The 12,375-nt window shown below is 35.0% G+C and overlaps 1 protein-coding gene across 6 annotated transcripts; it reads left to right on the forward strand.

Moving 5' to 3' along the window:
- The first annotated feature begins 4,776 nt into the window (after positions 1–4,776).
- On the forward strand, positions 4,777–12,023 carry LOC18431350 (Putative methyltransferase family protein). Of its 6 annotated transcripts, none has more exons than XR_016049746.1 (11): positions 4,778–4,988; positions 5,106–5,243; positions 5,480–5,545; positions 5,771–5,837; positions 5,973–6,073; positions 7,725–7,769; positions 7,872–7,974; positions 8,083–8,207; positions 8,330–8,432; positions 10,022–10,125; positions 11,732–12,023. XR_016049746.1 is itself a non-coding variant. In XM_020665617.2 (10 exons), the coding sequence occupies exons 1-9, from the start codon at positions 4,971–4,973 to the stop codon at positions 10,102–10,104; spliced, it is 957 nt and encodes a 318-aa protein (XP_020521276.1). In that variant the 5' UTR covers positions 4,777–4,970; the 3' UTR covers positions 10,105–10,120; positions 11,732–12,023. The 6 variants fall into 6 exon arrangements, 4 of the variants coding, with proteins under 4 accessions (XP_020521276.1, XP_006841538.1, XP_020521277.1 ...); XR_016049747.1 differs by having other exon boundaries at positions 10,022–10,120; XM_020665617.2 differs by having other exon boundaries at positions 4,777–4,988; positions 7,872–8,207; positions 10,022–10,120.
- Positions 12,024–12,375: the final 352 nt, after the last annotated feature.

The following is a 12,375-nucleotide window of genomic DNA, read 5'->3' on the forward strand; positions in this document are numbered from 1 at the left end:
AAAATACACTCCATACTTGAATGACGACATTAATTACTCTGCTCTCTCCACAAGTCTGGGAGATAGCAGAATGGACGTAAATACCCCCGTCTTTTACTCATTTTTGCGTTTTTTTTGTGAAAGTAGTTTATGAGAGGGGAGTACGCATTTCAACATTTGAGTCCCCTAATGTATCAAAACATTGATAAGATGGATCTAAAGTTGTGCTTCCTACTAAAAGAATATAATCTAACCGTACAAAAAAGTTTCCAAAAATTTTTGGTTTTAGTTTTTGAGTAATGATGATAAGAAGGTCTCCCTTTATATGTGTAGGATTTAAAAGGACCATCATTACAATTAGTACATATCTCTAAAAAAGTTATATCATAGACGTGGGATTTGACTTTTTTATATATCCGTGTTAAATTTAATAATGATTATTTGAAGTCTTAAACACATGAGTGGGGAGGGTCTTATAGGATCATTTCTCTTAGTTTTTTTCTATTTAATGGTCTCCATATGAATATATTTAGGAAAAAGTTTATATAGTGCGAAGGCTTTAAACAATTAAATTAGAGCCTATATACAAAATTTCACTAGTTGTCTTGATGCCCAAATATCTTCAAATTGATCATCTCGATATCAAGATGCATGAACATGAAAAAAAAAATGGATTTCAAGTTTTTTGAAGTAGTGCATCTTGTAATACATTTTTTGACCGTCAATTTTCAATATTTGAAATTTTTTATAGATCTGCTTGATCTACACTATTTTTGAAGCTTAAAATTTTATAGTTAAAGATAAAAATATATTTTAAGGCTATCACAATGATCTCCAGTATTGAAACAACATTTCTTGATACTATTTGAAAGTGGATTTTACTTTGATTGTTTAGAGCCTCGGCTCTATAAACCGCATCCATATTTATATCTAAAAACTTAGGCCCAAAATCCGTCTTAAAAATTGATACATAAAAAAAAAAAAGAGGCCTCGTACGTAACATGGGAGCCCTAGGTCTCATAGAAAAACTTGTCCGTTTGTTTTCGTTGTTCTTTTGAGCGGGAATCACGTTTGGTGCGGAAACGTACGCACTATAGACATGATTAGGGAATCATTATTCTATTATTATTTTTGAAGCCTAAAGAGAATGAAATTGTTTTCCAAAAGCTTACAATATGTTGGGTGCAGTTTGCATAGCGATGCATACTAGGCGTAGAGGTAAGGTGCACCGTTAAATTTTATCAGGGGTAGAGGTAAGGTGCACCGTTAAATTTTATCATGCTATATAATTTTGATGTAAAATATTTTTAGTATTATCTCAAAAATCTATTTTTATATCTAATTATAAAATTCTAAATATTAAAAATAGTTAAAATCAAATAGAACTATAAACATATGAAAATCTTGAAAATAGATAAGGTACATAATATGTTCTAAAATACATTATTTTTAAGACTTATTTTTGAGGTTCATCCATAGTTCTACATTATAAGGGGCATCCTTAAACAATCTTTTTCCTTATATGTTATGTTTACGTCGTCTATGCTGACTTTGTCTTGCTTCTTTATTGTTACGAAAAGCCCCTTGTACAGTTCACCCCACTCAAGACATGGTCATTGACATCTGGCTCTTGTTTGTTCCATTCATTTCTAGTGCTTTGTCTTCCCATTTTTGGGGCATTAAGTTATTTGACACCGTGTACGAGAAGTCAGCGGCTGACTTACTCGGGCTCGGGCTCTTTCGGGCGCGAGTTGTCCCAAGTTAGGGTCTAACTTGTAGATTTTAAAAAAAATTAAAAAACTTATTACTCGGGCTCAGGTAAATGGACAAAGGTTCCCAAAACATTGTGGACAAACGCATGCAAAGAAGTTAATCCAAAATAATAAGATTTGTCTAGCCGCATTGAATGCAAAACACTTACAGGTAAAAATATAGAGTTAGTAGATACAATGAGACGAAAGAGAATAAATGTAATCTGTCTACAATAAAATAAATAAAAAGAATAAAAAATTAAAGAAATAGATGAATATATATTTTGGTATACATGAAAATAATAATAATAATAATGACATAGGCACAATAGTGGATAAAGATTTAAAAGATAAAGTAGTCAATGTCAAAAGAATAAACTCATATTAATTAAACTTGTATTAGCTAAAGAAATAATTAATATAATTAGTGTTTATGCACCACAAGTATTAGATAATAGATTATAAACAATATTGGGAAGACATGGATGGAATAGTCCAATATATACAAAATGGAGAGTTGACACTTTTAGAAGGGAAGGATAGTAAGACATGTGAAAGGGTACATGGGAGGTATAAGTTTGGGGAAAGACATAAGATGCGTGAGGCTATTCTAAATTTTGATATGGCCTGCGACCTAGTAATAACAAACACTTTAAAAAGCGAGACGAATATTTAATAGCTAATAAAAGGAGATCACCTAAAATTCAGATATTCTTATTAATTAAGAAGGTAGATCGACTGTCATGTAAAGACTTCAAGGTCATCTAAAGAGAGAGCTTGGCTACTTGACATAGGCTCGTAGGTATGGACGTTTGGAAGAGAATGGGTGTCCAATAAATAGGTGGTAGAATTTATAATGAGAAAATAGGCTTATTAAATGATAAATTAATTAAAGAATAAAAATATAACTCTGAATATGAGGTCAATTTTATGTGGAATGAGATGAGTAATTGTATTAAAAAAGTGGCAAAATAAGTTTTTGGGAAAATCTGGTGGCAAAGGGAACTTGGTGGTTGAGTGATTAGGTTCAAAAGGCTATTAGCAAAAAACAACCATGCTATAAAACTTAACAGTGTAATAGAATGATCAAAACATAGAAGAATATAAAAATGCTAAAAAAAAAACTAAGTAAGGCTAAATTTAAGAGTAATTTCAGTAATATCTCTTTGATGTTATTTAAGAGTAGTAAGTGTTGATATTTACTTGCTAAACTGTAAGGGAATCAGATGTTATTTAAGAGCAATATGTCCTCCAACAAATGAAAACCCGGTCTCCCCATCCTTCCGATCTCGTTATTGCAATAAAATTTGTTGGCAGTCTTGAAACAAAAGAAATAGAAAACAAATCAAGACCTCCATCTAACGCTTTGCGCTGTAATCCAGGACGATCCCTTTCCAGTAAAATTTATGTACACTTGGCGATGTAATCCAGGACGATTTCCAGAAAAATTTATGTGCCAGTACTGAGAAACAAAAGAAATAGAAAATAACTCAACACCTCTATCTAATATTCAAAAAAAGAAAAAAAAACAAACACCTCTATCAGAGAGAGAGAGAGGTTATAATCTCTTAGATGGACCGGCCATTACCAAAAATGAAATCAATAGCACCGTCGCGGCAGGAGCCATAGAAATAATGGAGGCCATGCTCGTCGAGTAGGGTATCTTGATACCCATAGAAGCTGCAGTTATAAAATGCAACTCAATCCCCGAACACCCCTAGCGCCACTGCTTGGCCATTTCCAGGACTTGAGGCTGAATTCTACAAGAAACAAAGCAAGGTTTCATATTTCCTAATCAAACACGATAAAATGCGTTTTATTTGTTGTTTGTGTGTTCTAGATCACATGAAGTCCAAACAGGACTCAAATAAACTCAGATTACAACATGCCTATATAAGCTAAGAACTCAGATCACAACATGCCTAAATAAGCTAAGAACTCAGATCACAACATGCCTATATAAGCTAAGACCAGGAGTCGATGATATCTAACTGATGTGTTAAAGTACAGTGTCCTATGACTTAATGCTACAGGAGCCCATGTGGCAAGTCGTAATAAATTTAAGGGGACCAAACCCTCTAAACCCTATACCCTAAACCTAAACCCCAATCTTTACTGACAGTCGAAAATAGTTATATTCACCCGACCATTGGTCCATTTTACAACCCTGTTGAACCATCTTGAATTGAGTATCAATTTACGTAATTATAAGCCTAACATCCAAATTTTTTAACATTAGACATCTCCTGAAAGTTCATTGACTGTCAAGTATTGTTATTAACCATGACCTTCAGTCGAAAATTAAGCAAACTCAGATCCGGATAAAATTTTGTGGTTCTTATTAAAGGTGATACAAGCTTACAATCAAAATTTTATCAAGTAAGGTGATGTGGAATATTAACCTCCCCTACAATAGAATGTCAAGTGAACGCTTTTCTAGGTTTTCTGATCTTTTGATGGTGCTTAATGAAGTTTATTTCTTTTATATGACGGTTGATGAGGTTGTTCGAGATATTGATAGGAGAAAGGTTTTTATACTTCCTCGACAACATAGAACATCTATAGGTTTTTATATTTCCTCTACAACATAGAACATCTATGCTTTCCCTACCATTCAGCCATCCAATTTTGATCAAGAGAGCCACTCATCGTTTGATCTTAGATCCGACGTCTCAAAGTATTTTATTTTTAGTTTTTTTCATACAAATTGCATGAATATGAAATTTGATATGTAACATCTTTCCATTGGGGCGCAACTATAAAAAATATTAAAAATAAATTTTTGATAAAGTATAATAACCAAAATACTTCTTGAAAATTTCAAAAGTATTTTGATCATTTTATTTTATTAAAAATATTTTGTTTATATATTTTTTACTAGTGTGAGTCTAATAGAGGATTAGACGAACAAATTTTTGTGTCAAAATATGTAATAAAAATAAATAAAAATAAAATAATGTCAAGATTTGACATTGTGAAGGGGTAATCTTAGCCCTCCATTCAAAATGGACGGTTGGATAAAAGGAAGTATATGAGCCATTCAAAATGGACGGTTGGATAAAAGGAAGTATATGAGTTTTATGTTGCAGGGGAAGCATAGAAAGCTTGCCCCAAACTAGTTACACTCAGCATCCCGCAGAGGTACTGTCCTCACGGCCTTCCTTCCTAGGTTCCGTGTTTCTGTTATTTCGATCGGAGTGAGGACCGTAGAGACCACTGTTCAGTAAAAGTTTCGCAACAATGGCGCGAAGTTCTCAGGTAACCCAGACGATCCATTTCTGTTATTTTTCTATCGCTTTATGTTTTGATTTTTTTTCCTCAGAGTTTTATTAGAATTTTCATGATATGTTAATTTTGTCTGTATTTTATCTGAAGGAATCGGAGTGGGAAACGCCCTTCACATTCTCTTTTTTGCGTCAAAACCCTAGCTCTGCTGTTACTGAGAAAACCGTATCATATTCGGAAAAGCCTGTTCCCACACTTCCTCCTTGTACAGAAGTTATTTTCACAGAGGTCTCTCTCTCTCCAAATTTTTTTTGGAGCTATTAATTTTGTACACATAAACATAGATACTTGATAGGGCTTATGGATGGATCCATGTATTCTTGCTTTAGGAGCCAATGACTGTAGTCCTTCTTCTTTTTTTTTTTTTTTTTTTGAGATTTTCGTTCTCCACAAATTTGTTTATATTTGTTGTCTACATGAATTTTTATATTGATAAAGAATTAATGGTTTCTAATTATTAACAGGTTGCCCCATCTGTGAAATATGCCACTGAGCCTGTTAATCTGAATGAAGGGATTACTTTGCTTAAGGTAGTTTTAGATTGATGATATATTTTATAGATGCAATTTTATGGTGAAAGTTGAGTAGTTCAATTTTATGGTGAAAGTTGATGCAATTGACAACTAGAAGTGATCAATTCGATTGTCTTTTATTGTTCTTGTGTGTTTTGAATCTGCATTCTCTTCAGATAATGTGTTTAAACTTATTATTGAAGTAGACATTGATGCAGTTCACTTTTTGTTTTCTTTTTAAAGGGTCGAGTGAGTACTTCTGATGTTTTTGGTGCATCCAACTCAGACTTGATACCTGGGAAGTATGAAGGTCGTCTAGGATCCTATTATGCCAATTTCTTTTAATTTTCGTTTTTCTGTATTTACTCTAGGTTTCCTTAATTTGTTTACCGGGAACTTTTGCAGACCTATTAATATATTAATGTTTTGCTTTTGTGGAAATCAGGGGGCTTAAAGCTCTGGGAATGTTCACTTGATCTGATTAAATCTCTGGCTCTGGAGATTCAGAATGGGCAGTTATCACTTGAAGAGAAGAAAGTATTAGAGGTGCGATGTTTATGATCAGGTGACGATGTACTTTCTGAGGCTGTTAAGTTAATCCTTCTATTTTTGTACCTATGTATCTCTTTCCTTTTTCTATTTGATACTCGTAAGTATACTTATTGCTCATTCTTTTATTTGTGGCAAATGGGATCTTTCAGACTTCGATTACATGGAAAAAGAACTTCGCTGCTTTATAGTTTTTGATTTTATATTACCAAATTTTCTTACTACGAGCACAGAAGTCCTTGTATATGTAGAGAAGAAAAGGGCAACATAACATGATTTAGATTCTTTACAGCACTACCTAACGGTGACATATTGGTCACTGTTTAAACATGTCTCAAATGTGACATACCTGGCACAAGTGTTCATGAGTCCGGCACATCTGTGGAAATGCAGACAGGTGTCTAAGGATTGTTTTGCTTTTTTCCATGGAGACATGTTAATATAGCATTTCATGGATGATATTTGGGACTCAAAAGTGGTGATCTCACTTCTTATCATGCGTTGACACATAAGGACATGCATGTTGATGGTGTTGATGCAACTACCATTTCAGTTTACATAAATGTCATTTTCTAATTTCCCAGTCAGCACGTGTTTCTGAAAAGCAACAGGCATCTGAGTTTGTTATTTTTAAGGACTTTTTTTGTCTAGAATGGAGATGGCGAAGTGGTTGGTTGGTGGAGACTAATGGTGGAAGTGTGGGCTTGAGCGAAACTATGTGTCCCAAGTAGGCAAGAGTACATTAGGTTGTTTTCTGTCCATTTTTTAACGAAGAGATGGTTTCTTTTCCATCCGATTAAAGTTGGATACACAGCCCAATCTGGGGAATATCATTGTTTCTTGGAAGAGGTTATCAGGTCTTGCCAATAACATTCATCTCTCTCTCTCTCTCTCTCCCTCTCACACACACACACACACACACACACACACACACTCACACACACGAATGCATGCACACACACACACGCATGCACGCACACGCACAGACGCATTCACGAACACGCACTGATGCATGCACACACTAGTGCAAAGCCAATGTCCACACAAGCCCAGCCAAAGTGAAATCCAGTACTCAGTGAGGGTGCATACTACAAAAGGGAAAGACATGTGAAGGTGAGAGAGACAGTGGAGATATGAAGTCCTGGGAGATTTCTTGGAGCACTTCAACTATAAAAGTTTGAAGAAGACAATACAAAATGAAAGAATTGAAATCTTTATAAAATTTTGATCCCTTCATTGTTATGGATTCATGCTTTTGATTGTTTATACGGGATGATATTGAAAGTTTTCTAGAAACGCTTCCAACAAGGCATATAGTAATATGATAAATATGAAGGAAAATCAGGGCCTGCGTAAAATATCACACCTTTATTGTCTAATGTTATATTGAAAGGAGATCCTAAATACTACAATAATGAATCATACATTTGGATGCTGTCATGGAAAAGAAAACCTAAATAAAAGGGAAACCAGAAAACGTCTTGTGAGTTTGTACAGGTCAATAAAATTTAAATCTAATCTTTTAAAAAGCTTGTGATTGGATAGGTTTCTCTCCCCGTGTGGGATGATCAAATATAGAGTAGGATAAAAAAACTTTCAGCATCAGATACTTTTGGATAATCCATTACTTTCTTATTGTGGTGTACAGATTGGATGCGGCCATGGACTTCCAGGAATCTTTACATACCTTAAGGTAAAGCACCTGCCAAAAAATCAGTAACCTTTGCTATTGAACCTTTTGATCTTAGTACATTTCCAAATCATTAAAATTTGCTATTTAAACTTTTGTATTCAGGGTGCAGCTACAGTTCATTTCCAGGACTTCAATGCCGAGGTCCTGCAATGCCTTACTATACCTAATGTTAAAGCAAATCTTTCGTCAACACCAAGCAACCAATGTACTTCATCTGGAATTGACCGTGATGCATACTTAACAACTGATGTTCGTTTCTTCTCTGGTGACTGGAGTGAGGTACATAATCTGCTCTCTGTTGCACGTGATGCAGAGCTCTTTGGAACACGGGATTCCAGTCTCAAGCAGGAATCTTCTGGTGGTTATGACATCATTCTAATGGCAGAGACTGTATATTCACTTTCCTCTCTGCAGAAGCTGTATAATCTTATCAAAATGGTTGGTTAGGTTTGCCCTGTGCTGATAGAAATATAAAATGTTCTATCACCTCTTTTGTTTTGAACTTTTTTTTTTAGGTAACTTCTATTAGTTTGGATTTAAATCTGTGGATTCTTATGCAGTGCTTATGCTGGCCAAATGGGCTTGTTTATTTGGCCGCAAAGAAGCATTATTTTGGAGTAGGTGGTGGAACAAGACAGTTCAGATCCATCGTGGACCATGATGGTAAAGTTTAAGACTGCACTAAGTTTCCATTTTTTGTTTCTGTGAACTCTAAATGGAGTTTCAAATGTGAGGCTTAAGCGTAATTTTGTCAGATGGGCTAGAACGTTACTGGTCTCTTATGTGCAAATACCATGTATGTTATGGCCATTGGAAAAGCTTCAAATAGGTCTATGCATGTAATCATTTGTATGAGAAAAAGTTTAAAAGCAAATTATTGTTAATCGGTATTTCTTTGACATGGTCTAAGAAGGATGAGGACTTTAAACTTTCCCTTAAGCCGTCCCAAGCCCAGGTAAAGGAGGTGGGTTGTGTTAGGTATGCAGCCAGTGTAAAGCTTTGCCAAAACTTATCAGTATTTCGTTAACATCAATTATAGACATGTTTACCCTTAGCGGTTTTTTAGAAGCTGGAATCAGTTTTGGGCTTGGCCATGGCCTGAGCCTAGTCGGCTCAATGAGTGCGGCTGATTTAGTTTAACCTTAATCAACATTAAAGGAAGTTTTGTGGGTTTTTGGAGGTGGGCTTCTATGCACATCTTCTTCCAGTCCCTCTGTCTCTCTAAAGGCACCCTTCAATTGCATTGTAGATCTTCAAACATTGTAGACCTTCAAATATTTACTCCAAGTTCGACAAATTTCTCTTTCTTCATCCCCAAACCCTCTAAATCTATCTTCCTAGTTATTGTTTCATCTCTTAGAGGTCTGAAAGCACACCAAAATTTCTCAGAAAATAAACAAATCCATTTTAGCGCCTCATGATACTCAAGCTACTCGCGAAAATGGGGAAAGAAAACCAGCCCAAGACCCTAAAAAATTCTAAATCCAAATACCCACAAAACCTTAATCCCTCTAAACACCGTGAGAATCCTAATCCATGTAACTGCTATCAAATTCCTAATTCACCTTTCAATGAGCTCAAATCCAAAAACACACAAAACCCAGTCGTTTTAAACACCATCAAAACCTTAATGCATCTACTAACCAGCTCAAGTCCAAAAACCCCACAAGATAATCCATCTAAGCACCATCAAAACCCTGAACCAGCTTTTAACTAGCCCAATTTCAGTAATCGGCAAAATCCTAATCCATCTGATTACAATGGAAACCCCATTATGTGGTTTAACAATTTTTTAATTGGATGTGCTAACTAAAACAACAAGGAAAACAAAAACAGCCAGGCTTGGCAAATCCTGGTCGACTTGGCCAGGATTCGGGAACTCAGCTAAGTCCGGCTGAAAACTGGCCTGTTCACTACATTGAACCAGCTGGCTCTTATTGATGGTCCCTATTCTCCCGATTCAGGATTCTCTGGACACCGAGTTTTCATCTCTGATATTTACAAAAGCGAATTTTGTTGACTCCTTGTTGGAAAAGAATGTATAATCAGCAAAAGGTGGAAAAATTAAATTTCACGCTTCAAGCAATCGAAGGACCATAAGGGCCATTATCTCAGTTATCATCAAAAGCAACAGAGAGTTGTATTTTCTGATCATTACTTAGAGCCTAACAGTGGGCTATGGCTGTGAAAATCTGTTCTGCCTTCTTCTTTTCTTCCCCCTTTTTCTGATCCTGATCTTTATCAACTTGCAGGTGTCCTGGTAGCCTCTCTGGTTATGGAAGTTGCAGATGGAGCATCAAATGTTCGAGAGGTGTGGAAGTTCTCTTTTAAGTAGATCTGGCCATGTTGAAGTAAGGTGACATCCCTATGGTATTATTGAGGTCATTATTTTTATGTGTGTATTTGTAGCTAGTGGTTTTCCATGGTCAGATAGATGAAGTGTTTAAATAGATTATTATGACAAGTAATCCAGTACCTTAAGACTTAAGGTGGATTTTATCTCACTGATTTCTCTGGAAACAAATCAACATTTTGATCTTTTCCCTTGGTTCTAATTGTAAGATTCTGATTTTATAATTAGCTCTTTTACTCTACTTAAACTTCTAAAAATCTCGGGAATGCAGCAAATTTACCTCTTGTATTTATATGCATAATCTTTCAATCTTTCTTATACTTGCATGCCATCACAGACATTATACATTTGTTTCTATAGCTGCATGTAAGTATAGTTATCCACCATTTTGACGTTCATGTGTTGGGGTTGTATATGAAAAATTAGAGCTACAAAACCTTTTACACCCCCATAAATAAAAATCTAGCCGCTCATATTATCGAAGGGGCCTTCTGACCTCTTTTGTACATGACTCAAGGTACAACTGAAATAAGAGGGCCAACTTACTATTCTGCCCTTCCCTGCTTCTCATTTTCATAATTGAGATAGGGATGCTCCATCATGTTTGATTTGTCCAGTGATGCTTCTCTCTTGCGTTTCTGTATTGGTTTCCCAAGTACTCAAGAAAATAAACAAAATAATAGGAGGGAACCTCAAGGCAACTCAGCTATCCATCATTAATGGGACAGCTCAACTGCCCAATTTCAAGGCATTTTAGAAAAGGGGCAACTTGGAATGACATTCTAATATTTTATATAAAAGTGACATGGCATTCTAATCATTTTTCCCTGCACCCCAACCAACCCATGCCCCCAGGCCAGAACCAAATATGTAAAATGACTCATTCTGTAATTTCAGAGGTTCAGGTCATTTGTGGGGTGTAAGTAATTTTATTCATGGAGATGAAAATTTCCCTTAAATTACTGGTTGGAATTTTGTTATATGAATTATTTAACTGATTCATGTTTAATATGTTTTCATAAGTTTTTGTTAATCAAAATTTCTACCGATTTTGGGCAATGTATATCGTAAGTCATTATATTTTTGAGCTGTTAATTATTTAGCTTGGTTTGATAAAATTACATATCATTGAGGAAAATAAATTCTTGCTATTGCTTTATTTTTCTAGAAAATGGAATGATTTTTTCAGTAGTTCCCTGCAAATTTTTGCAACTATGATGTTATAAATCTTGAGTTCTAATTGGGGTCTTAAACGTTTTGACTAAAGATAATTGCATTATTATTTTTATTTTTATTTTTTACAATGAATAATTTACAAATGTGTAAATGTACCTAACTACGTGAAATAATGTATGATAACCATAGATGTTTGTGTTTCTCTAATGGCTTAAAAGATTATTCTCCTCTTTTTAACAAATTTTTAGTAGGTAACATTTCCATGCACTCTGGACATGGTTATTTAGTGCATGTAGACACGTTCCCAAGAGATGTGGTTTGCAGTGATGCATTTCATGAGCTCAGAAAAATGAAACAATGTGTAACAGAGTTTGCTTCGTTTCTTTTTTTTCCTAAATTTCGACTGGTAAACTAATCTGCTATTCATATGCAGAAAGATGAAGTTTTGCACTTTGAGGAACGGCGAACTGTGTTCATGTTATTCTGTACCATTGAAACCCTTGGCAGCATTGATAAACAAGACTTGCATCTACAATTGCATGAGTCATTGATATATTTTTCATTCTGTCGGTGAATTGAGATTTGAACTTTCACCCATGTGCTCAATCTCTAAGCCAGGAGGCTGAACTGCTTAAATATTGGCAGTTCCTTTTTAGTTATTCATTTATATACTTGCACAGATTATTCCTCATCTTAATGATATGCTCATATTGTTTTGCATTTTATTCCCGAGAAAAAGTGGAGAACATGCAGCTTATGTGGTATAGCTAAGTATATCCCACAACCGAGCAGTACTTCATTAATAATCCTTCAATGCATCGTAAATTGCAAATTGTAGCTTAAGCTTAACTGCCTATTTTATACATCCTCTTCAAATTGCATGACAATTTGATGTATTGGCACATGGATACTATTGCATGACTTTCAACTTTTTAGAATGGGATCGATTGGGGGATGTTGATTTGTGGTTCTATACGATTTAAATATGCAAATCTCTCCAAATGGGCTGGTTGGTCCTTCTGTTTTGTTTTTAGGTATAGGGCATAAATGAAAAGAAAAATAAGAAAAAAGTGAAAA

Source organism: Amborella trichopoda, chromosome 2 (assembly GCF_054954075.1).
Source record: "Amborella trichopoda isolate Santa Cruz 75 chromosome 2, AtrichopodaSantaCruz75HAP2 v2.0, whole genome shotgun sequence".
Classification (NCBI taxonomy): domain Eukaryota; kingdom Viridiplantae; phylum Streptophyta; class Magnoliopsida; order Amborellales; family Amborellaceae; genus Amborella; species Amborella trichopoda.

Excerpts from the sequence above, each read along its gene's own strand:
- LOC18431350 (XM_020665617.2), top strand. Across the intron at positions 5,244-5,479 it reads CAGAAGTTATTTTCACAGAG|GTTGCCCCATCTGTGAAATA; the intron begins GTCTCTCTCTCT and ends AATTATTAACAG. Across the intron at positions 7,770-7,871 it reads GAATCTTTACATACCTTAAG|GGTGCAGCTACAGTTCATTT; the intron begins GTAAAGCACCTG and ends TTTTGTATTCAG.